The sequence below is a fragment of the Acinonyx jubatus genome, chromosome B2 (assembly GCF_027475565.1).
Source record: "Acinonyx jubatus isolate Ajub_Pintada_27869175 chromosome B2, VMU_Ajub_asm_v1.0, whole genome shotgun sequence".
NCBI lineage: Eukaryota > Metazoa > Chordata > Mammalia > Carnivora > Felidae > Acinonyx > Acinonyx jubatus.
The window spans coordinates 97,119,811-97,144,624 of NC_069385.1; the positions used below are offsets into that span (position 1 = coordinate 97,119,811).

Below are 24,814 nucleotides of genomic sequence, written 5' to 3' on the forward strand. Positions count from 1 at the left end.
TTTTATCTAAATTAAATAATGTATAAGTCTGATTTATCTGCAGGAGTGATTAACTTTGTTCGGTGATATCTGCAATTTTTTGGTTTCCCAAAATAAGGCCTTTGGCTTTGTAGTGACTATGAAAATATTGTATCTGTTTCTTTAAACATAAAAAACAAATGGCCCATTATCTGTATAAATTAGTTAATAAAATCCCACTAGATTTAACAAAGGATTCACTTAATTCTTTCCATTATAAATGATTCCACTGTCAGAGTAAACCAGACCACCATCAAACAACTTTAATAAAGTGACTTTATGGACTTTAAATTTGGGGGCTCTGTGTTTATGGTACTGATCATTTTTCTGTTGTTCTGAAGAAATCTTTTAAATCTGTTCATTGTAAAATTATTGATCAGCATTAAAATGGATTTATTTCAGTCTTTCTCTTGTTTATTTGTTTTCTTATAATTCAAAAAGTCTTTATCGATTTCTGAAATAAGAGCGTTGAATGTAATTGAACCTAGGAAATGACGTGTGATTAGTTCTTAGAATGGTTAACATATAATATGGGTAAATAGAATCTTCATGTTGCTTACATAGGCTCACTTCTCACTGACATGGGGATTGACTACATCCACCTCTGGAGAATGGGTGACAGGAAGCTTACATCACCATATGTACAGGATATTTAGTCTAGGTTTCAAAGCTTTCAAGAATTTGACTTTAAAATTATGTTCTTTAGTCATACAGGGGCTGGGGTTGTTTTGTATATTTTTAATCTTGTTATAAGGTATCATACTATACTTTTGAATTAGTCCAAATACATTCTCCATTTTCAAAGCATGAAACTACAGAATTAACAGTGTTGTTTAAGACAAGGCATATTTATTTTAATACTGGATTCATGATCCATATTAGTGGCTATTTTAGCAGATGAAATGAGAATGTTTTCCATTCGTTCTATTTTCACAAGTGTGGAAACTAATACATTGTTGATGTGATGTGGAGTGCACACTTTGGTAACTAGATTATTTCATTCTAAACAGCTCTTGTTTTTATATTTTAAGAAATATTTTCAAAATGCTTGAGTGTGGTTACCACATTGAGCACTAGACAAATGTTTGATGTCCCTGAGAACATCAGAAAATCATTTATATTCTCAGTATGTTAGGGTGTGTAAAATACATATGGGGAATATCTGAGAAAGAACACTTAAAAATACTTGTTTATACCAATGTGCATTTTTATTTTTGATGATGAGGTAAGCTCCTAATAAGTAATTGATGGCCAATAGTTCTAGGTACTTAGATGGTTTATAAAAATGATTTCTATAATTTTGAATACTGAGGTGTTCTATTGTTTGAAATGTATGCTTAGTTAAGTCATAACTGCTTTGCTGTTTTAATTTTGGTTCCTTAAAAATGTGTGGCTTTGAAATGCTTTTGGCATAGATAGATAATTCAGGGGTTGTAGGGGAAAAACCCAAGGTATGTTTTAACAAAAGAGTATATGAACCATGAGTAGACTAGTATTTATGAATATATTCTAGAAGTCATGTACTACCCTAATGGTTCAATCCAATGTAAATTATCAAATAATATTGGAATATTTCTTTTAATAGTTTTATTAGAACATAGGGACTAGGATTTTTCAGTGAAGATCTCTTGCGGGTGAAGTATAAAGACTTATTTGATAAACTAATACTAAAATCAGGGCTAAAGAGTTTTATGATCTATCAGTTTTAAAAACAATGAATAATTTCTTTGTTGTGATAGAATTTTCTTTCTGCTGGCTACATAAAAAGAGTGCACTTAACTGATGGATTTAGGTGGAATATGGAGAACTTCTGAACAATGGATTTTCAGAATGAAATGACTAATCACACACCATTAGAGAACTTTAGAATTGTTGCAGATTCTGGTTTTTTTTGTTAATTTTTAGTGTTTATTTTTGAGAGAGAGAGAGAGAGAGACAGAGCACAAGTGGGGGAGGGGCAGAGAGAGAGAGAATAAGAGAGAATCTTAAGCAGGCTTCAGGCTCTGAGCTGTCAGCACAGAACCTGATGGTGGGGCTCAAACTCATGAGCCGTGATATCATGACCTGAGCCAGAGTCAGACACTTAACCAACTGAGCCACCTAGTTGCCCTGAATTGTTGCGTATTCTTATTGAGATGTGGAGTCAGGTGTTAATAATTGCTAGCAATCACAGAATGTACAATACTGTATCCGGTGGCTTTAGATGGAACAATTGTTCTCCAGTTAGGAGAAATAGAAAATTGACTCAATAAACATATTGTACAAAGGTTTATATGAAAAGCCTGTGGTAGGTTAAGACTCTTAAATGCCATTAAAGGCAAATGAAGTTAATCATGAAAGGCTGAGTATTAAGAATTTTGATGAAGGGTTAAAAATTGGTGGGGAAATGGTCTATAGTTGTTTTTGACCAGAGAGACATAACATGGATTATAAGAAAATTTAATTGGTAGGTAATCATAAATAAAAAACTCTTTGATGACTATTCTAGCTTAACACCCCAATGCAAATAACGTTCAAGAGTCTTTTTTTTTTTTCCAGTACACGTAGAGCAGTGTTTCTCCAGCTCTGATCCAGAGTACCTTAACCAGAATCTCCAGAGATGGTTATTAAAATTCCATTTCTTGGCCCATTCCAGTCCTAATGTATTAGAATTAGGAACTGAAACCAAGGAAACTGCATTTTTAATGGCTATCTTATGTGTGTCTGATAAAGAAAAAAAAAACTAGTGATATTAAAGACTATGATACAGGTTAATCAAAATAGAGAAATATGAAGGTAGTAGAAAGACAAAGTTACCTATTCCAGGAGAAAAATTAATTTTAGTGACATTAGTAAATGAAAATGAAATTATTATCTTATTATCTACCTCATTTTTTAAGGTTCTATGTGCTTTAATATCTTTCTCTGACTAAATAAATTTCAATATTGCCATGAATAATAATATGAAAGTATATTTCCAAATGGATTCAGTATTCTTGGTGTATTTAAAATCATTTATAACTTTTTGACAAAACTTCAGAAGCAAATCTGTCTTGGAAAATAGAGATAAATCTACATGCAACTGAATAAGACTAAAGTTATTTATATGAAGATAGATAAATCCTCACAAAGATAGGAATTTGGTCACTTAAATTTATTTTGTTATAACTTGAATGAAACTTTTGAGTTATTAGTTATCCTAGATATTTGCTTTGAAGATGTTTATAGTCTTTAAAAAACAATTTTTAGACCTGATGTGTTACCATTTATTATTTAGAAAAGTTCTGTTACTTCTGTTACAGAGAAATGGAAGAAATGGTGAGGAAGAAATGCCAAATTCCTGTATTTTTTTTTCAAGGAAATTGCTTCTTAAACACAGTATTTATTATTCTTCCCTACATGGGGAGACTGAGGCCTTTGTCTAACAGTATGTCTTTAGCAATGTGTGAAAAGTTATCTGTGAGAATAACCTACCAAGGTGTACAAACTAAGCTAACATGTTACCCTCTCAGGTCACAGCAGTGAGTCAGTCTCTGAGGTTGCACTGTACTTCTTGTTATTTTAGTTTTTTTTTTAAATTATTTATATTGAGAGGGAGAGAGACAGAGTACATGGGGTAGGGGTAGAGAGAGAGAGGAGAAAGAACCTCAAGAAGGCTCCATGCTGTCAAGACAGAGCCCAATGTGGGGCTGGGTCCTAAGCTGAAATCAAGAGTCAGATACCCAAATGACTCAACCACCCAGGCACCCCTATGGGTGTGTGTGTGTGTGTGTGTGTGTGTGTGTGTGTGTGTGTGTGTGTGTGTGTGTGTGTTTAGCCCAATAGCCACAACCATTAGAATCTTTACTTTTTTATTTTGAAAAATAAATATTTAGCAGTCGTTTATTGAATGACTTAAATGTGAGGGGAAATATATTTTTTTTCTGAGAAAGTTTTGAAATGTAAAACTGTGGGCAAACTTTTATTACTTATAGTACATTTAAAAAAATGTTAGTATGAGTGGGAGGAGGGGCAGAGAGAGGAGAGCGAGAATCCCAAGCAGGCTCTGAGCTGTCTGTGCAGAGCCCAATGTGGGGCTCAATCTCACTAACCATGAGATCATGACCTGAGCTGAAATCAAGAGCTGGATGCTTAACTGACTGAGCCACCTAGATGCCTTTATTTATTGTACATTTTATTTTATTTATATTTATGTATTATTCATTTTTATATATCTTAACTTTTCTGAAATAGGCAAAAAAATATAGAAGTTGTGTTGTAAATTTCAAAATCTGCCTTCATTTACCCAAATCCCATCCCCATGCCCAGAGATAACGATCGTTATTCATTTATTAAGATTCTTTCCAAACTTGTGTATACAAATGCATAAACAGAACACATACACATTTTTAAGATAAAAAGTCATGTCTGTTGAAATTTTATTTCACTTCACAGTATTATAAATGTTTTGCCATATCTGGATATTAGAGAATATAAAGTCTATCTTGTTTATAGCATGGATGATGTATTTCATCTAACTTCTCCTATTGATGTTATATATATTCCCATATACTATGCAATATTTTGGGGAAGGATGCATTCCTGTAAGTGGAATCGCTACTTCTAAATATAGCTTATGCCTTTATTACTGATTTTAAGCAGAAATGTCTAGTGTTTCACCAAGTATGATGTTTGCATTCGGTTTCCAATGGATTGAGGTTTAGGTTTACCAAGTTCTAGTCTTAGGTTCTTAAGAATTTTTAGTAATGCATGATAAATTGTGTAAAATTCACTTTCAGTACTTTTTAGATAATTTTTGTATTGTTCTTCCTTTAAACTATTAATAACTTACGTGAATGTATCATATGGGTATAGTTCTTAATGTTGAACATTCATTCCATCCTGAAACAAGCCCTGTTAATTCTCTGCTTTTCTAATGCGCTGCTATATTTGACTTACTAACATTATGGTAAATCCATTTGCATTTGTATTAAATTAAATGAGCTTGGAGGTTTCTTTTTTAGGTATTATTCTTGACTGGATTTGTTATTAGGGTATGGTGGCCTCATAATTTGAACTTCAATGATCTCCATCTTCAGTACCCTGGAGACATTTAAATAAATTAGAAACTATCTGGTCCTTGGATTTTAGGTAATATTTCTGTGGTAGGCAAAATAATAACTCTCTTCCTCCCCCTGAGAGATATCTGCATCTTAGTTTCCAGGACATTTACCTCACATTGTAAAGGGACTTTGCAGTTGTGATTTAAGTTCATTGACCTTGAGATGGAGATATTATCCTGGATTATCTGAGTAGGCTCAGTCTAATCCCAAATAATTAGAAGTGGAAGAAGATGGTTGAGAAACGGGTCAAAAAGATTCAACTCCAGAAGGACTTGACCAGCCAGTTGCTGCTGTTGAAGATGGAGGAAGGGGACCATGATCCAAGGATTGTGGTAACTTCTAGAAGCTGGGAATGGTCTTTAGTTTATAGTTAGCAAGAAAACAGAACACTTTGTTTGTTTCCCCCATCCCCCTGAACTACAGGGAATTGAATTGTGACAGTAACCTGACTGAGCAGGAAATGATTTTTTTTACTACAGATTCCAGAAAGGAGTGCAGCCTTGACAAATCCTTGAATTTAGCCCAGTGAGACCCATGCATTACTCATGGCCTACGGAACCTTAAGAGAATATGTTGATGTTCTTTTAAGCCACTAAATGTGCGTAATTTGTCATGAGTCCATAGAAAACATAATTTCCTTTAAGTTTTTTACTTTCAGTGAATGCTTTTTAGTGTACTATCTCCTTTTTCAATAGGAAAATAGGGACATACATTTTATAAGCAGAGCAAAATTCACAGTGGGCTGAGTTGCACAATAAATATGATTTGGTGTAACAATATATGCATGTTTAAAAAATAGGTTATAAATAAAAGATACATGGACAACTAATTAGATGTAATTTTCATATAATTGGTTTTTATTTTTAAGGTTAAAAATTCATTTGTTTTCATCATCAAACTAGTTTCACCTTTGATGTTAAAAATTTTTTTTGGTGACTTCTATCATATGAAAAATTTTAAAGAGTAATTCAATTTCTCTAAAAAGTGTATAAATTCTAAGCAACTGAGTTGACTGTAAAGGTCTTTGAAAAATTCATTTTCTTTTTTTTCCTTACTGAGAAATTCATCACATTTTGAGTTATATGGTGAAGCTCCATGTACCAAAAAATATGGTCTATATTTTTTAGGTTCTCAGAGGATCATAAATTCTAAAGCAGGAAAAAGTTTTGGAACTACTTTCAAATGGAATTGAATGTGTCTATATGTATACATTCATTTTAACTCACTAATATATTTCACGTGCATGATATCACTTGCTAATAATGTAAAGGGACAGGTTATTTTTCTGGATTCCTGGGTTCAGGGTGGTTATGTAACCTTCCCATGATGTGGGTAGTGCAGAGACCATCCCTGAGTCTCTGAAACCTGTCCACCTTCTCTTCGGAGTTTTTAGGTATGTTAATTTGTTAAACATTTGTCTCTTTTTTGTGTTGTCCCTCAAAATGATACGTGTACAATAACAAAGTTGTTTAGAATATCTTTTTGGCCTTTAAAAAATGTAGAGGGGTGCCCAGATGGCTCAGTCAGTTGAGCGTCCATCGGCTCAGGTCATGATCTCCCGGTCATGGGATCGAGCCCTAAGTTAGGCTCTATACTCAGCATGGAACCTGCTTAGGATTCTTTCCTCTCTTCCTCTTCTCATTCTCTGCTTGCTTGAGTGTGCGCGCTCTCTCTCTCTCTCTCTCTCTCTCTCTCTCTCTCTCTCTCTGCGTCTCAAAATAAATATACTGTTTAAAAAAACATAGAAATACTTTTAGATGTCAAAGAAAAATGCCTGTAACATTAAGCAACTTTGTACGGGGCTCCCAGATCACTTTTTCCTTCTGATAATATCCCTGTTAACTTTTTATGTCAAACTGGTGACATTTTCTGTTGTATGTAAACATGAGTATCCCAGAAATATTTACCAAAGCATTTTTCTGTTGAAATGACTTATCTTTGGATACTTTGGGTCCAGTCCCATGTGGGTCCTGATCTGTAGGCTAGGGAAGAATAAATTCATCCAATGTTACTCAGATTACTTTTTTCCCCTTGATGATTAAAGGCAGTTGTAAAACTGTGTTAAAGTATTCAGGGACATAGTAAAGCTGGTGATTTCCTTATTATGGGTTTATTGCAAGTATTTATATATTGGTTTCTTTTAGGTTTGGCAGCTATGTTTGTGAGTTACTTGTCTTTAGACTTCTCTTACCACAGAATAATCTTTCGTACATCATTCATAGTGGTCTGTCAGTGTGGAATTTTATAAAAGGATTGAAAACCATGAGGATCAGCTGAAAATCTATTTGAAACTTTTGGTTATATTTTTTTCTGAAACAATTGTGATGAACTACATTTAAATGTTTAAAAAGCAAAAGTCCTAAAGTTAGCCAAACAGGAAAAGGCGCAGTTAATGGATGAGGGGCAATCCCATCTTGGCACCCCCAAGGGGAAGCCTTAGATTGCTGGAATCAATCATGGGTATACTGGGAGATTTTGGAAACAAAGGTAGAGAAAGGTGGAAAGACAAAAAAACAAAACAAAAACCCAACAACACAACAAACAAACAAAACATCCTGCATTGGAGAAGGAGGACAAAGTTTGAGACATGGGAGAGAATTGACTTCATCTATTTCACAACTTTCAAAGGTCAGGGAGGAGCTGTGAAAAGACAGTCATGAAGATGTATTCATTAATGTGCAGCATTGAGCTGAGCACTTGTGAGAGTTAATATAATGTACCAACTCTGTGATGCAGATCCCATTACTTTCATCATATAAAAAATGGGGATACTAAGATTCCACAGTTTAAATAACAGGCCTGGAGTCCATCAGCCACCGGCTAATGGGCTGGCTGACTTCATTGTCAAAACTTGTAACTGCTTCCACTATGCTTTTTACTAATAATCATAATAATCATTGTGATTTTTTGTAGCTAATAAGAACAATACTTTCAACATAGGTGCTTTTTCTTCATGAATCTTTAGGAACAAACACATCACTTCTTGATGTAATAGAAAACATAACATGCTTCTAATATATTGATAATTGTATATTAAATATCTCTACCACTGTACAAATTTTGAAAAATACCATTAATGGGGGTGCCTGGATGGCTCAGTGGATTAGGCGTCTGACTCTTGATTTCAGCTCAGGTCATGATCTCACAGTTTGTGAGTTCCAGCCCTGCACTGGGCACTGTGCTGACAGCTCCGAACCTTCTTGGGATTCTCTGTCTCCCTCTTTGTCTGCCCCTCCCCTGCTCATGTGTGCATGCATGCACACTCTCTAAATAAATAAAAACTTCTGAAAAACACCATTAACAGGTTAGATTTGTTTTTACTACACTGAAAATATTGCATTACTTACAGGCAGCTTGGATCCAAGATGCTCTGATTTCAGGGGTAAGGTAAATGCATTCATGGGACGTGAGAAAGTATCAAGTGATGTTTTATCTTTTCCAAGTAATGTATCATGGACACATTTCTTCTTTGTAAAGTAGTCTTTAGGAAATAAGGGCCAAACTTTTTATTCTAAAATATGTATTTCAACTCTTAATTACTTTTTTGTTATACATCAATGGTTTAACGGTTACAGAGAAGCTTTTAGAACATTTTTTTAATGTCTACATTTTTTCACCACAACATTATGCAGGATTTTCCAGTTGACTTTCTGCTCTTGCTCAAACCCAAACTGAAATCACAGAAGGGGGGAAATATGCCCCTTTACTCTTACCAGATAAAATGCTTGTTTCTGTCCTCATTTACACATTATCACAGTTGCCTGAATCCAGAACCACACAGGCCAAAAGTGAAATATAAAATAGTTTGCTTGGAAAACATTTATTGTATGAAGTAATTGTTACTAAATACTTTGGATCAGCAAACTGCTAAATTTCAAGTGGTTTTGAATAATATTTCTGCTAGTGTAAAATTGGCAAAATTTAGTGAATTTCAATAAGTGGAAGCCCAGGAAAATAAAATATAGGAGAATTTTATTAACTAATATAGCTCTGATTGGTTTCAGTTCTGGTTAGTCTGTCAACAGTCTTTATTCTAGGCATGCTCATGGTATTATGTTAGTTTTGCCAAGAATTGCTTTCATAAATCAGGTTTACATTTTCTTTTTTAATATTATGTAGTTTTACATATTTTTGGTTGATATTTGTAAAATAAGAGTTCTTGGCATAGTTGGGCATAAAATACATGACTTCATATCTCTGAAATATATTTTAATGTTTTACTAACATGTTAAGCAGACAATAGGAAAAAGAATTGTTTTTTTCAGATCTGGAATCCCCCCCCCCCCCCAGAATACCCTCAATATCTGATATGCTGAAATAACATTTGAGGCTCTATTCAAATATAGACCAAGTTTAGTATTATAAGTATTTAGATAAGATGTCAAATCGGATCCAGAAAATGAATTGTGGGGGCCTTCAAGGCTTCTGGGAGGTGGAGGCCAGGGTGCCTGGGTGTAACTCCGATTTTCCTCCCCAGTGAGGATGTAGCCTTTCTGACCCTGAAATTGGCTTCAGAAACAGGAGTAGGGGTAGGATATCTGTAACTGATTCATACTGATATTGATTGTGTGAGGGCATAGAGACTTGAATAGTGATGAAACTAAACAATAAAGGGCACCATGCAGCAAGATGTTCAGTTCCTCAGGTCTGACAGTGTCATGAGCAATTGCACAACCCCTTTAGGGATTCGTGGGGCCAAAGGACACTGAATGGCCACAGCTGCACCTCTTTCATTATAGAACAATGTATGGCCATCTTGTATCTGATAAGAGTTTACAGATTTTATGTAAATTCAGAAATTAGTCTACACCTATAGTGGGTTTGTGTATATGTGTATTTGAATGGGAGCTGATTACAGATGGTTTCATGCCAAATTATGGTGTATTGAAATGGAGGCCTTTATTTTAAACAATATCAGTCTTAACCGATTACATTAAGAATATGTATTTCCCACCTTGGAAGGATAGAATTCATATCATTTTATGTTCCTTATACATACAAGTCAAATATTTTAATTTTACTTTATGTTTTAGGGTACACCATGCTCATATTTTATAACTTCACTTTAAAATGTATGCGGTTTTATGTTATTTTCTAGTTAGTATGTTTTTAAAGGTTTGTGTTTTCAACTAGACTACAAGCCCTTGGTTGATGGTCATTGCTCAGATACATCTTTTCTCTGCAAAGGGTATGGTGCTGTGGCAAAATAAATGGAGCCAAATAGAATCAAATTGAATTCCAATTTATGATTCAAGTTCAGATTTTAAAACTAGAACTGTATGCATGTGTCTTGCACTATAATTGTGGCTAACACATTGACCAGTATTGTGCTAATAAAATCAAGATGTGAAAATCAAGTAAATGGCCGATTCTCCCTGGAAGAGAAGATAACTTGATCTCATTGACAGTGGCCTCTCCACCACCTGCCTTGCTTTTCTGAGGAGTACTGCTGTTCTTCGAAAGCCCTGATGATGCAGAGGGCTTTCAAAGAAATACCGATGGGGCCCAATTTCCTGGTCTTTCAAGTTCCTTTTCCTGCCCAAGTCTGTCTACATAGATATATACATACAAATGTTACTTATTTCAACTGCAGTGTCATCAAGGAAGGAGCTAAGAGAAATGAATAAAAATGAAAATTGATTAGTACCATCACTGTTTGCTTTGGGTGGTGAAAGATTATTTTGGTAAATTCATTGACTGTAGAATTGCTTTCCCATTAACGAATGTGCTGTTATTTTCAAATGTATACAATGAGCATTAATATTCTCTGAAACTTGCTAGAACTTGTACATGTGGATTGTACATGTGAAAGAGCTCTCTGTATTTCTTTCTCAAATGTGATCTGCATATTCTTCATGATTGTGTCAGTAAGGAAATCGTTAGGACAAAGATTGACCTATTTCATACAAGAAATTAGGTTCCTGGGTGTTTCAAGGCTCAATTTGGAGGATATTGGTTAGTCTTGTTAGTTTTTAATTATGGTTGTGAGACAGTGGGCGCCTTTGGAACTGTTGTACTGAATCTGAACTCCTATGATGTGATGGTTTTTCTTGCATTATTCATTTTAAATAATATAGGAATATGTTCAAATGAAATCTCCTTCTTATTTTATCACTTATGTTGGTCTCAAAGAAAAATCAAGTTAATTAATACCCTCATAAGCTTCTCTTTCTGAAAGCCTTTATTTAAAACTTTAAATATCAGTGGATGTTCATATAATAATGAATTTCATAAATATTCTCTTTTCCAAAATTGGATTATTATCAGTAGCAGTGTTATAGTGTAAGTGGATGATACAGGTTTGAAATTATGCATTATTTACCAGTTAAAAATCTGATTAGGACTTATTCTTCTTTAATGATACAGTCTCTCTCTCAATCAGTCAGTCTCTCTTTCTCTCTCTATATATATAGTTTTGTTTTTTAATTAAGATTCTACTTTATTACTTTTTAGGGACTACCAGGATTTCCTGGAAATCAAGGATTAATGGGACAAAAGGTGAGTATTAATGAAAGTTGAAAGATTTGGGCCTAGATCTGTTTATTAAAAGTGCAAAGTGTTGATATCTTCACATAGAATGCATTTTTACCACATTAGTGGCAATAGTTAATTGTTTAAATATGATATAATTTCAGAAAGTATTATTGTCCTTATAATTAGTTTTTGTTTTGTTCTATATGGATAATATTAATTTGGATTTATACATATGCTTTCTGTTTTACTTGGTTACTTTTCTATCTTGTGCTCTTAGACCAGCCTTTTGGGATAATTTTCCTGTTTTCTGAACTATTTCTTTAGCATTTCTTTGAGTACAGATATCTTGGTAACAAACTTTTAGATTTATCTAATTCTAAATATGTTTATTTTACTCTTGCTTTTGAGAGATAATTTTGTAGGGTATACAACTTAGAGTTGATTATCTTCACTTAACGTGTTGAGGATTTTCTTCCATTGTCTTCTGACTGCCATTATTAACTATGAAACATCTGCTCTCATTCTAAGTATTGTTCTTTTGTAAGTGATCTGTCCCTTTCTTTGGGATTCTTTTAAGGTATTTTATTTGTTTTTTTGTTTTTTTGGTCTAAAACTCATTACAGTGTATCTAGATACACAGCCTCTTTAGTCGTCCTGGGGAGAATTCAGTTTGATCCTGGCTGTGTGGTATTGTTTCCATTAACTCTGGAAAACATCATCCATTATCTCCAAATTACAATTCTTCCAATTTTATTCCTTCCTTCTGGAATTACAGTTAGAGAAATTTTATTCCTTCTCATATTGCCCTCCATGTTTCTAAAGAGTATCTTATTTTTATATCTTTAATTCTTAGATTCTGGTTAAATTTTTTTGATATATTGCCCAATTATTCTTCCTTTACTGTGTCTAATCTGTTATTTAAGCAGTTGATTAAAAAATACTTTTCTAAAAGTTTAAATTTTTGATAACATCTTTTTATTCTTGATAGCCTCTTGTTTCATTTGCAGTCCTAATAGTGTTTCATGATTCCATTATTTAATTAGTAAAGATCTCATGTATTGTTCTTAATTCTGTTTTAACAATTCCACCAAATGCCCTTTGTTATTTCTGTTAACTCTCAGTCTTGTGGCTTGCTGCTTCCTCTTTCTTGTTGAATATGAGCTCATTGCTTCATGTTAATTGGCATGGGTTCTGTCAGCCTAATTGGGGCATGGGGAGCTGCCTCCTGTTGGTTGCCATGGGTACCATGTCAGCCCCCTTTAAGAGTCCTGGGTCATCATAGGTATTAAAGATTCCTGCCCTCTTCCCACTGTTAGCCCACCATTCAGTTTCCCAAGAGCTAAACATACATTCTAGATGCCTCTGGCCTTTTCTTGGCTTCTGCATCTTGACCTCTGGCAAGATTTCTGCATTGTTCCTAATCCTCTTAATCATAGCCCCAACCCAGAGTGTATTTAATTAAAATAAGGGATCTTTGAAGACTTCACCCATTTCTTTAAAGACCAGAACTCCCTCACAGAAGATGTTCTTTCCAGAGTTGGTTGTTGTTTTTTGTTGTTGTTTGTTTGTTGTTTTTTTTATGTTCAAGATTCAGACTCCCTTGGAGTACCTAGTTAGCTTGTAGGGTATAGAAATCTGAGAAATTGAAGTAAAAATGCTATTATTCTCTATCCTATTTTTTTATTAATTTATGTTAACTGTCATACTTCTTAATCTATGATAAATAAGAAATTTTTTCATGTGATTTTTACCCCCTCTTGTCTTTCCTCACCAACTCTGTGTGAACTTCCAGATCTTCCTTTAAAACAATGATAGTATCACTCATGATTTTCTAATAAAAATATTTGACTTAGTGATTCCATAGACCCTTGGCTCAGATCTTTAAGAAACCATGTACCATGTTTTTTACACTCTGTTGCTTCTGTTCTACAGTAGAGAAAGGGGAAGCAGTTGGGCTGATTGGTAGTGAATTTTTATTCTATAATGCTTTGGTAGGAAATTCATTGAAATGAACTGATAATTTACAATTTTAAATTTGATCTGTATTTGATTTTTAGGGAGAAATTGGGCCTCAAGGACCACTAGGAAAAAAAGGAGCTCCAGGGATTCCTGTAGGTTAATGTCATTATTATCAGGATATATGAAATATAGTTATTATGTGCCATTTCTAATATTTTGCACCCTATGCTATGAATTAGTGTATTTTACATTTTACAGATGAAATAATATACTAAATTGATAGCAAAGCATAATAGTGATGACATGGTATTTTCAATATGACCATACTGAGATTATGTTTCCTGATGATATTAATTGAATATTTTTTGCTCATCACATTTCCTTGGCTATATTTAAGAGAAAGCAATGTTTTTTAATGTTTGTTTTGGTATTTAAGGTAGAATCCAGAGGTGCCTGGGTGGCTCAGCTGGTTAAGCATCCCAACTCTTGATTTTGGCTCAGGTCATGGTCTCATGGTTGTGAGATTGAGCTCTGTGTCAGGCTCCACACTAAGCATGGAGCCTGCTTGGGATTCATTCTCTCTCTCTCTCTCTCTCTCTCTCTCTCCCTCCCCTCTCTCTCTCTCTCTCTCTCTCTCTCTCTCCCCCTTCATTACTTGTGTTTTCTCTCTCTCTAAATAAACACTAAAAAAATAAAGTAGACTGAAAATTAAATCAGTTCCTTGTTGCTAGTTATTGTTGTTTTGTTTTGAGTCACATGGCTAGTTAAAAATATGACTATTTTGTAACTTGAAGAGAGATTGTTATATTCAGAGAATTTATTAGATTGTCACTCTTTCAGAATATCATTTAAGAAAATAGAAATTGGAAGTAAAGTTGACCAGGATAACATCTATAAAGAAACCTAATTCTTAATTACTTTTAAATTTATTTATTTTTGAGAGAGAAACAACATGAGTGGGGGAGGAGCAGAGAGAGAGAGGGACACAGAATCTGAAGGAGGCTCCAGGTTCTGAGCTGTCAGCACAGAGCTCAATGCGGGGCTCCAACCCAGGAACCCTGAGATGATGACCTGAGCCGAAGTTGAATACTTAACCAAATGAGCCACCCAGGCACCCCAAGAAACCTAATTCTTAGTCATCATGACATAAGGAAGAAAGTAAGAATGTAGAAAAAAATGAACTTTCCTTTACATTTGTCTTTTACTAGCTCTCCAGCAATTTTTGCTATTTGTAGGTTATTTGATTAACCACGTTAAGAGGTCTTTGCTGGCCTTCAGGCTATCTTGCATAGTTAGATTTTTTATTATACTTTGTTGAAGGAAATAAAACTCTTGAAACTTCCACTTAAAAATATAGGGTATGATGGGACGTGATGGCTCACCAGGTCAGCCTGGAACACCAGGATCTAAGGTAAATAAAATGAAATTAATAAGAACACTTTGTGCAAAATTACCATTTGTGTGCCTCAGCAAAACTTTCAATTATACTGATTTTAAGTGTGGTTTTAATTCTATGAACAGTCATTTGTAAGAATGAAACCTTAGACAAAATGAATTGTATAAAGTAGGCTAATGTAATGCAGGTCTTGTTTAAGCTGGAAAAAGTCCAGAATCTCTCACTACTTGACCCTCTTCTCCTTTATTGTCATCTCACGGGCACTGAGGATTATGTGGAGTTCTGTGGAGTTTCATGTCAAACCCCACCAATATAGAGGATTAGTGGTTTTGATTGAGGATGACTTTTGCCAATTTCTGAGTCCTCTTCTTGATATTTTTATTTAGTGGAATGTATATGGAGTTTTTATTGTAAAATGCCTTTTAGTGGGTTTTATTAGGCATTCTCTCCTTCAGGACTGTGGGTAAAATAGTGTATTATCTTTACTTTCATCTTTAAAAAATGTCAGGCAAACCTGACATACATATTCAGGATGTCAGTTTAGGTTATTTTCAAGATAGAATTGCAACTCCAAATACCATGGTTTGACCATTTTCTAGGTGTATAGAATCCTGTGCTAAGAGAACTATTTTTTTTTCTTGGTTTACTAGAAGGGTCAAATCAAGTACATTCTGGCTAGACTCAAACTATTCTCAACTATTTAATGATTAGAGAATGTAGGACAACCTTCCAAAGGAAATGATGGAATTGCTTTTTTAGAAGCATTGACCCTCTAACTAGACAATGTTGCACGGAAATAGACCCTGGCATGCAGAATGAGTAGATGAGTAGACAGCCTAATCTATTCTACTTTTAATTTCTAAATTACTTAGAGAAAGAAATAGGATAAAACATCATGGAGAAAGTATCTGCCCTTTCACCAATGGTAGACCCTCGTGAATCTTTGGAGTGTGGAGTCCTGGTAGTAGTAAGTGTGCACAGAGTTGGTATAAAACCCTTGAGTGACTGGGCCTGCCAAGTGGAGATTCTCCATAATTTCTCAAAGTCATTTTCTAAGAAGATGCTGAGTAGTTGTATATTTCTTAAGTAACTGGGATACGATGGATCCCCCAGGGTGTTCTGGATGCTCTAATTCTTAAGAATTCAACCTAAGATTTCATCAGCCACTTCACATTGTTAGCTCACACTGAGCAGGAGTTCAATTAAATCTACTGGAACTTCCGTAAAATGTTTTATAACAATACTTTGTGTTATCTGCCATTTGAGTAGATTCTGCTGATATGGCTTGGAAGGCAAGTGGCTGTTTCCAGAATCACTTTGTTTATTTTGACATGAATTACTAAGAAGTTCATTTCCTCTCATCTTGTACTTGTGCAATTATTTTGTTAAAAATAGATTCGAAGTGTTAAAATCCTACCTTTTAAATATAATCTTTTCAGTGAAACACTTCAAATTCTCCTCATGTAGTATGTTAGCTCAGGTGTTCTGCAAATGGCCAGATAGTAAATATTTGAGTCTTTGAGGGCCATATAGTTGCTGTTGCAACTACTCAACTCTGCTGTTGTAATACAAAAGCAGCAGTGGACAAACAGGGATGTGCCTGTTTCTGGCAAAACTTTATTTACAAAAGCCTGCATTAGGCTGGAGTCAGCCCATCAACTGTAGGTTACTTACCTATGTGTTACTTTATCCCTGCCTATTTTGTCAACTAATATGTTTGTGAACTATGCCTTATCAGTTGCTATGAATTCTAGAGTGGGACCAAAAAAACAAAGCTGTATTAAACAGGGCAAAGATGAGGCTGAAACTTTGTGGTAGATCTTTAGAAAAATTCTAATTTGGTTCATAATACCTTTTTAAAAAATAGCTACTGAACCATACTAATCACTTGTAAAATTAGATATTTTAAGGAACCAATGCTCCACGGCTTAATAACGTTGTTATGTGCTCAATGCTTAATGAACTCCACATATTGTGTTCATATGTTTCTCAACATGAGCTACCTAGAAAACTTTTCAAAAGCTGAAAAATGCAGTTGGTTACCTTAATTATTAGTGTACCCAGTTTGGTTCTGGCTTTTGCCAGACCAGGTTGGGATTTTAGGCATCAGAATGTGTATGAAAACCAACACTACCTTTGACAGTCTCTCTTATTAGCCAGTAGACATATTCTCTCTGTATATCCCACCCTTTTTATAATTTTGTATTCTTTGTCAAGTTGGTCTTGTCCTTCAAACTTTTGTTGAAAAGGACTTCACTTAAATCCTGACAACACAAAGTTTTCTTTTCATATATGCATGCATGTGTGTGTGTCTGTGTGTGTGTGTATGTGTGTGTGTGTGTATACACACACACACACACAATTCATACATTTATACATATATATGTAATACATACACACACACATATATGTGTATATATATATACACATATAAACATATAAACACGTATATATATATACACATATATAAAATATATATATATATATTTTAAAGCCACTGTACGTTTGAATCTAATTTTCTTTCCTTCAATTGCACACCGAAGGTGAGTCATCCTGAGAAAGTGACACAGGGAAATAGGAAGATTCTCGATGTACAGGATGTTGTCAAAATACATGGCTCTGGCCTGTGCGGTATGGAGACCCAGCTAATTAGCACTGGTGCCTGAGGATTTGAATTTCTTCCCTTACTTGGAGCTTCTAGATTTAAAACACAGTTTTGGAAAGCTTTATAAATGTGCAGACCCATTCCTTGTTTACAAGAGTTTTTTCTTAATAAATAGGCTTAACCTACAGAGTCTGTGTTTCAAACAGGTGGAAAGTTGGAAATCTAAAAATTATTTAAAAGATATTCCCTTAAGTGTCTATATCAGATATATTATGACTTTTTTTTTTAACTCAAATGGTTTGATGCATTGACAGGGAAATAAAGGTGAACCTGGACTTCAAGGGATGCCTGGGGCTTCTGGGCTAAAGGTAATTATCATTTGATACATTTGGAAATACGTTCAAAATATTGTAAGTCCCCTTTATTATTTGATGAGATTACCACGTGTATCCCTCAAGAAAAGTTACATGAAATTAAGGATTACCTCTATCACAGAGTTCTCATTCAGGAAAGAAAATGGCCAATGGGGGGTTTCATTTGTTTTGGGGACACTTTCTCACAGTTTAGGTAAAAAAGACAAAATATATTTTGGCTTGATTTTCCTAGAAATGGTAAAATCCCTATGCTTATATGAACCTACTCTTTGGTTCAGAGAATATCCCTGTCTTCTTTAACTGAAAGGAAGTGTGTATGACTCTCACAAGTGATGCTGTTCCTTTGTTTACTGCTTGATGGGACTTCAGTGTGGGGACTCAGAGCTGCTTATACCAGTTTCCTCCAAACCAAATAATTGATGTTTATTTCAATAGGATTTTTAATTCTTTTCAAGCCCTTAGCAATCTAGAGTAATAATCAATAGCTCAGGAGTGGGCCTAGTAAGTAAAGAGGGCAAAACTGTTTCCACAAAAGAGAGTAGGCTTTAGTTAATGTGATAGAGTTTGGGACTAATGGTAAAACTCAAACCAAAAACCATGAGGCAAATTCAGGTTTGCGTCCCCTGTCTTACAGACATTACCTAAATGTCATTGATAATTCGTCACTATATACTTTCAGAAAATGTTCTTACTTAAGACTTTTAAGGAATCTTTATTCCATGAAGGAAATAATCCCTGTGGGATGATGCAGAGTAGAAAAATTGGGATAAGTCGTGGAATATTCCCTGTACTGAAAACAACTCAAGAATTTACTACAGGAAAATACTTTTCCCTGTGTATGAAGAACCAACATAAGTGTGCCTATGATTTAACTGCAAAGACATTCACCCCCATATTGTTTATAAAAATAAACATTGTGAAAACTAATTGTAACAATAGGCATTTTATTAAAGATGAGATAAATCACTACAGTTAAGTACTATTCTGTAATTTAAAATTATGTTTTAAAAACTTAATGGCATATAAAGAACATCACAATATTCATATGTCTTGGTGAAAGACATAAATTAGGCCTTATGTAGTGAGAAAACCTTAGTAACTAAATTGTGTATTGTGTGTTTGTGAGAAAATATACAACAAAATAAAAACAATGAATAATGAGATTTTCAGCAATTTTATTACTGTTTCCTCACCAGTTTTTTAACAATAAAATAGGTTCTTTAAAGTAGCAGTATGAGAATAAGCAGTCTCAAGGAGGAAGAGAAAGCGTTAGCAAACAAAACGAGATACCTATGTTTATCATCACTGCTTTACTATTTATTGTTGAAGCTATAAAATAAAGATGAAAAATATGTATAAAATTTTAAAATCTATGCTATCAGAATTATTTTAACTTACAAAGATAGGAAAAGGTACAAGAAGTTTTGTTGGGACTCCCATAAACTTTTCATTCTTTACTAATTCTGCAATAATAACTAAAGGTCAACAAACTTTGTAACCATCAGTTATACATTTGGGATTTATGTAGAGATAAAAACAGTGGTGTCTTTCATAAGCAATAGGTCTGCAATCTTTATGGAATTTCTATGTTACTTAGGGAGAACAAGGAGCAGTAGGTCCCCCAGGAGAACCGGGATACCTGGGTTTGCCGGGAGTTCAAGGAAAAAAGGTATGCATTGTTTAGGTGATATAATTAACTTTTTTCTTTTTTTTAAGTTTATTTATTTATTTATATAGAGAGACAGAGACAGCACAAGTCGGGTAGGGGGAGAGAGAGAGAGGGAGAGAATCCCAAGCAGGCTTCGTGTTGCCAGCATAGAGCCTGATAAGGGGCTTGAACCCGTGAAATTTCAAGATCAGGAAACAAAGAGTGGGTCGCTTAACCGACTGAGCCACCTAGGTGCCCCAGGATAAAATTAACTTTTAATCAGCTATTAGCACGTAAGTCTTCCTTTTGTGAAAGTAGCACAATTTGGACTGACTGTACTTTTAATGACCTTTATATTTGGTATATGTGTAATATGATCAACCGCATGCCCATAGCTGTGTCTCATCTTTCACATTCCTGCATGGGTATTGTCTCCTAGATGAAGGCCTTGGATGAGGCATGCAGCTCAGAAAATATAAACATTCTATTAAGTAAAGCCTGTAAATTCAGATTGTTTTGCAGTTGGTCCAAGTGAGTCAAGACTATTTTAGGAAAAGTATTCAATGTCTGGCACTCTTACTAAAATGTGAATATTACTCTTATCAAAACTGGGACAAAGGTCTAAAATAGTAAAAACTACACCCAGAACACTTGACCATGCAGTTCCTATTTATGAAAGATTATATTGCATAGAATTTCATTTGAAATTAAGGAGTTTAAAATACAAATCATGTATTCTGATATAAAATGTTTTGGTGAGGTAAGAGAGCAACATTTTAGATTCATATTCTCTCTCTCTCCTCAAAAAGGAACCATGAAGCTGTATCTACATAAATAGTATTTGTTTGGTGGTTTTAAGCAACAACTGACAGCCCGTTTGCCAAAGAAGTTCATGCCACTGCAAATATATACATTTCAGTCTAAAAGTAAATATGTTGACTTTGATTCTGGAAAAGATACAAACTCTTACATCTTCACCTTTATATCCCTTGCTGTTTTGGTTTTGCTACCATTTCATTTTTCTGTTTCTCATGTATCATGCACTTGGCCCCTAGGTTATTATAACCAGTATGATCATTGACCATTTTGTTCCAGTGAGCAGTAGGCAACACTTGCTGAGACAGGGATGACCCTCAGGGCAGCAATTAAGTGTCAGAACCTTGGTGAATATTACATAAACCTACTGGGACTATATGTTGAGGTTTTGAGAAATTTCTTGTTCAAAACTTGCCCTTTAAAAGAACACCTGTATTTTGTTGGCTGTAACACAAAACTCTTAATGTTTAGAGAGCATGGTGAGGGAGGAAAGAAATTTGGAAACAGTGTCCAAGTTCATCTGAGGGCAAGTGCTTATCTTTCCTAATTTGCAGATTCATGATCTAAGAACAAGGACATTGAACTTAGTTGGTCTGGAAGGTTTACTCTAGCTGAAAAGTGCCAGGAATATTTATATTATGGAATATGGATTTTACCCCCAAAATTCATTTTTGAAGTGTATGTTTTCAAAAATACCATTTCAATATTATATTCTGCTTCATTGTTTCCTATAAATTTGTGGCTACTACTAGCTCAATGGAAGATTTTTCAGATTGATTTTGTAAAACAATTGCCAAAATGAGCTTTCTCATGTTTGTTTGCTAAACCTCAGATTGTGATCAATATAGACAAGTTTTCTTATTTCTGGTAAACTAGAAATTATAATAATTTTTCCTTTGAAATGTAAGAGCACAAGAATGTATTCACTTAGAACATTTTGACATAATATGATTTTTCTCCTTTTGGAGTCTGCTTCTGCATATAAGGCACTTGTGGAATTTGTAGGAGACCATATATATTTTTTTCCTGCAGAAAAATATGTTTACTTGAAAGGATACAGAATATCCTAGATTATGATAGACATTAAACTGCCTTTTTGCAGGGCGACAAAGGAAATCAAGGTGAAAAAGGCATTCAGGTATGTTGCTGGCTTTTTTAAAATTTTTGCTTGGCAATAAAATCAGGGCTTTGTTCTTTTTAGTTGTAGCGTGGTTTTTCTGGCTCCTTCCTGCTTCACCATCAGTATCTAATTGTTAAGTCTCAGCTTTCTTCTTTTCTTCTAAACTTTTCGGACAACATCAGATCTCCTTTTAAGATTATTCTCTATTTCACTGTTGTAGAAACTTGGAAATCAAGTGATTCAACCAAACATATGTAGATTGTATTACATGCTTCTAGTATGTTTATTTGAAATATTACACATCTATATTATGTATGTTTCCAGAAATTATTTGAATGGCTTATGGCACAAATAAATGTGATAAGATTTTATATTTAACACCAAATATAAAACATGTTCAAACTAATCATTGGAAGCAGAATTATATTAAAAAATTAAATCAGGTTGAGGAAATCTAGGGTGATTTAGAAAGGATATTTCATTTGGGTGTGTTACCACAAGGGCAAAGTGTTCTAGGATTTCTGGAGGCATAAAAGGAGATTACAAATTGAAGTAATATTAGAGTGAACATCTGCTGAGGTCTCAGTGTCAACAATTGTTTTTTAGCTGTTGATTCAGTACCTTTTACTAAAGATACTCAAGTATTATTATAATTTCTGTAATTTTGAAATTAGGAGTGAGGTAGATTTTAAGCAAGTGTCTGTGAACTCTAGACCCACATATTCCGGTTTCCCTCTTGGTACTGAGTTTGAATGTGTCATGTGCACACATCAAAAGGTCCAAAACAGAGCTTATCACCTTTCCCCATAAACCAGCTCCTACTCTATTCTTGGTTATGGTAACGGTAGACCCATGAAATGATCTCAGGGAAAAAGGCTTGAAAGCCATCATAAAACTCAGTCTCTTCGCTCTTCACAGGTAGTTTCACATCTAAATCTCTCTTGAACTTGGCCTCTTCTCCCTGTCCGCACTGTCCTAATCATTTCTTGTCATGGGTCTCAGATTACCAGTGTCCTCCCTGCTTCCTCTCATGCTCCTACCAGCGTGTAATAACTAAGCTACACATCCGCTTAGGAATCCTTCTGTGGTGCCCCACACATTTCAAGATAAAGTCTGTTCCATGAAGTGCTTCCTGACTTGACTATTTTGGCTCTCTTTTACTTATCCCTAAAGCCTACACTTAAGGTTGAGTAGTTTTCCCCACCCTGTAGGATGCACCTCTCTCAGATGCCCCCTCCTCTGTCCCCATAGTATCCAGCCCAGAGGCTTAATTATGCATTTTCATCATTCTTGATTTAATGACTTAACTTTACCACCACACAGTAAGCAACTTGATGATATCAGTTTTTGTTTCAGTGCCCCTACGAACCAGCAAATAGGTATCATTCAATAAATATTGGCAATTCACTTAAGTAAATAAATGAATAAATCAACAGTGCTAGAGTGATTTAAAATTTAGGTAACTAGATAAGTCACTGTTTTATTATCTGGGTATATATATGTTTTCCCAGATACTGCTAATTATCTCATCCCACATGGAGATGAGGTAGTACTTTAGGGGTTAGTACCATGCATTATATATGATGGATATCCACAAGTATGTTTTAAATGGACAAATGTGTTTATACCTTTGTTAATTTTCCTCTCTTCTTATTTGTCCTGATTTAAAGATCTTCATTCCAAATATTTTTGCAGTATTTTTTAAATTGAAGTATAATTGACATATAACAGTATATAGTTGACCCTTGAACAATGCAGGTTTGAGCTCCTCAGTTCCACTTACATGCAGATTTTTTTCGATAAATACAGTATTGTAAATGTATTTCTCTTCCTTATGATTTTAACATTCCCTTTTCTCTAACTTGTAAGAATATGGACTATAATACATATACAAAATATATGTTAATTTATATGATTGGTAAGGCTTCTGGTCGACAGTGGGCTATTAGTAGTTAAATTTGGGGGGAGTCAAAAGTTATCCACAGATTTTTGACTTTGAGGGAGGTGGTGCCCGTCACCCTACCATCGTTCAAGGGTCAGCTGTATTGCAGGTGTACAACATAATGATTCAAATTTGTATACACTGTGAAATGATCATCATCACGTGTCTAGTTACCATCTATCACCATACATAGTGACAACATTTTTTCTTCTTTTGATGAGAATTTTTAAGAATTACTCTTAGCAACTTTCACATACACGTTATGGTATTATCAACTACAGTAACCATGCTGTACACGCATCCCCATGACTTTTGTTTTATAGCAGGAAGTTTGTATCTTTTGACCTCTTTCACCTATCTCACCCTCCCCTCCCTCCTGGCAAACATTATTCTGTTCTGCATATCTGTGAGCTTGAGTTTTTTGTTTTGTCTTGTTTGGTTGTTTTGTTTTGTCACACTCCGCATGTAAGTGAAATCATACAGTATTTGTCTTTCTCTGTCCGACTCATTTCACTTAGCTTAATGCCCTCAAGTCCCATCCATGTTGTTACAAAAGGCAAGATTCCTTTTATTTTTTGATGTATGAGTAGTATTCCACGTTTGTAATATATTTTTCATCTTTAAAAACTCCTTTAAAGATGTCTTCTTGTCCTTACATGTACATAATCAACACTAAACATAATTATGTCATTGAAATTAATAACATATCCATAACCATTGGGTTTTTAAATTATTTTTCACGTTGTTAATATTAGGGTTGACTCTCTTTTTTTCTTCCTCCAAGAGACTAACTTCTTTATCTCTTACATCATTTTGCATATTTGCATCACTGCTTTTTGTGACCTTTCTTCTTGACACCAGTGTTATACATAGTTTGTGTCTTATATGAGATTGCATTATATGTGTGCAAGCTAATCAATGATGTTTATTAAATTTTAAAGGGTCAAAAGGGAGAAAATGGAAGACAAGGGATTCCAGGGTCACAGGTATTTTTGTTTTCTTTGATGGACAATGGAATAATGAACCACATAACTGGATGGTGTTGGGAGAGGATTATTTGCAAATGGAAACGAGTGGGGAGAAGGGTAGATAGATGGTAGTGCTCATTCTAAGCATCTGAGGAAGAAAATGCCAGATGGTGGTGGTGATAATGGTTTGCTTTAATCATATGTTTTATGTTTTCATTTTCCTATACTGATTGGTGACTATGAAACTTGCTTCTCCATGCTTTTTTCTCTTCAAGTAAATGGCTAAAGGTAGATAATTCCACTTACTTCCTGCAATAGTTATTGGCAGCCATACAATGACAGTATCTCCATATATACTATTCACTCTTTATTTTTTTCTTGAAATGGGAGTAGTTGAAGCCTATAAGTAGTGG

General features: G+C 34.5%; 1 protein-coding gene across 4 annotated transcripts in view; it reads left to right on the plus strand.

Annotated features, from left to right (window-relative positions):
* Window positions 1–24,814, plus strand: part of COL21A1 (collagen type XXI alpha 1 chain) — a 199,054-nt gene that overhangs the window by 166,280 nt on the left and 7,960 nt on the right. For all 4 annotated transcript variants that reach the window (XM_053222660.1, XM_053222659.1, XM_053222658.1 and 1 more), the window contains 7 exons: window positions 11,553–11,597; window positions 13,631–13,684; window positions 14,890–14,943; window positions 17,848–17,901; window positions 19,505–19,576; window positions 21,474–21,509; window positions 24,375–24,419. In XM_053222660.1, the coding sequence (XP_053078635.1) occupies window positions 11,553–11,597; window positions 13,631–13,684; window positions 14,890–14,943; window positions 17,848–17,901; window positions 19,505–19,576; window positions 21,474–21,509; window positions 24,375–24,419 (360 nt within the window). The remainder of the gene's footprint in view (window positions 1–11,552; window positions 11,598–13,630; window positions 13,685–14,889; window positions 14,944–17,847; window positions 17,902–19,504; window positions 19,577–21,473; window positions 21,510–24,374; window positions 24,420–24,814) is intronic.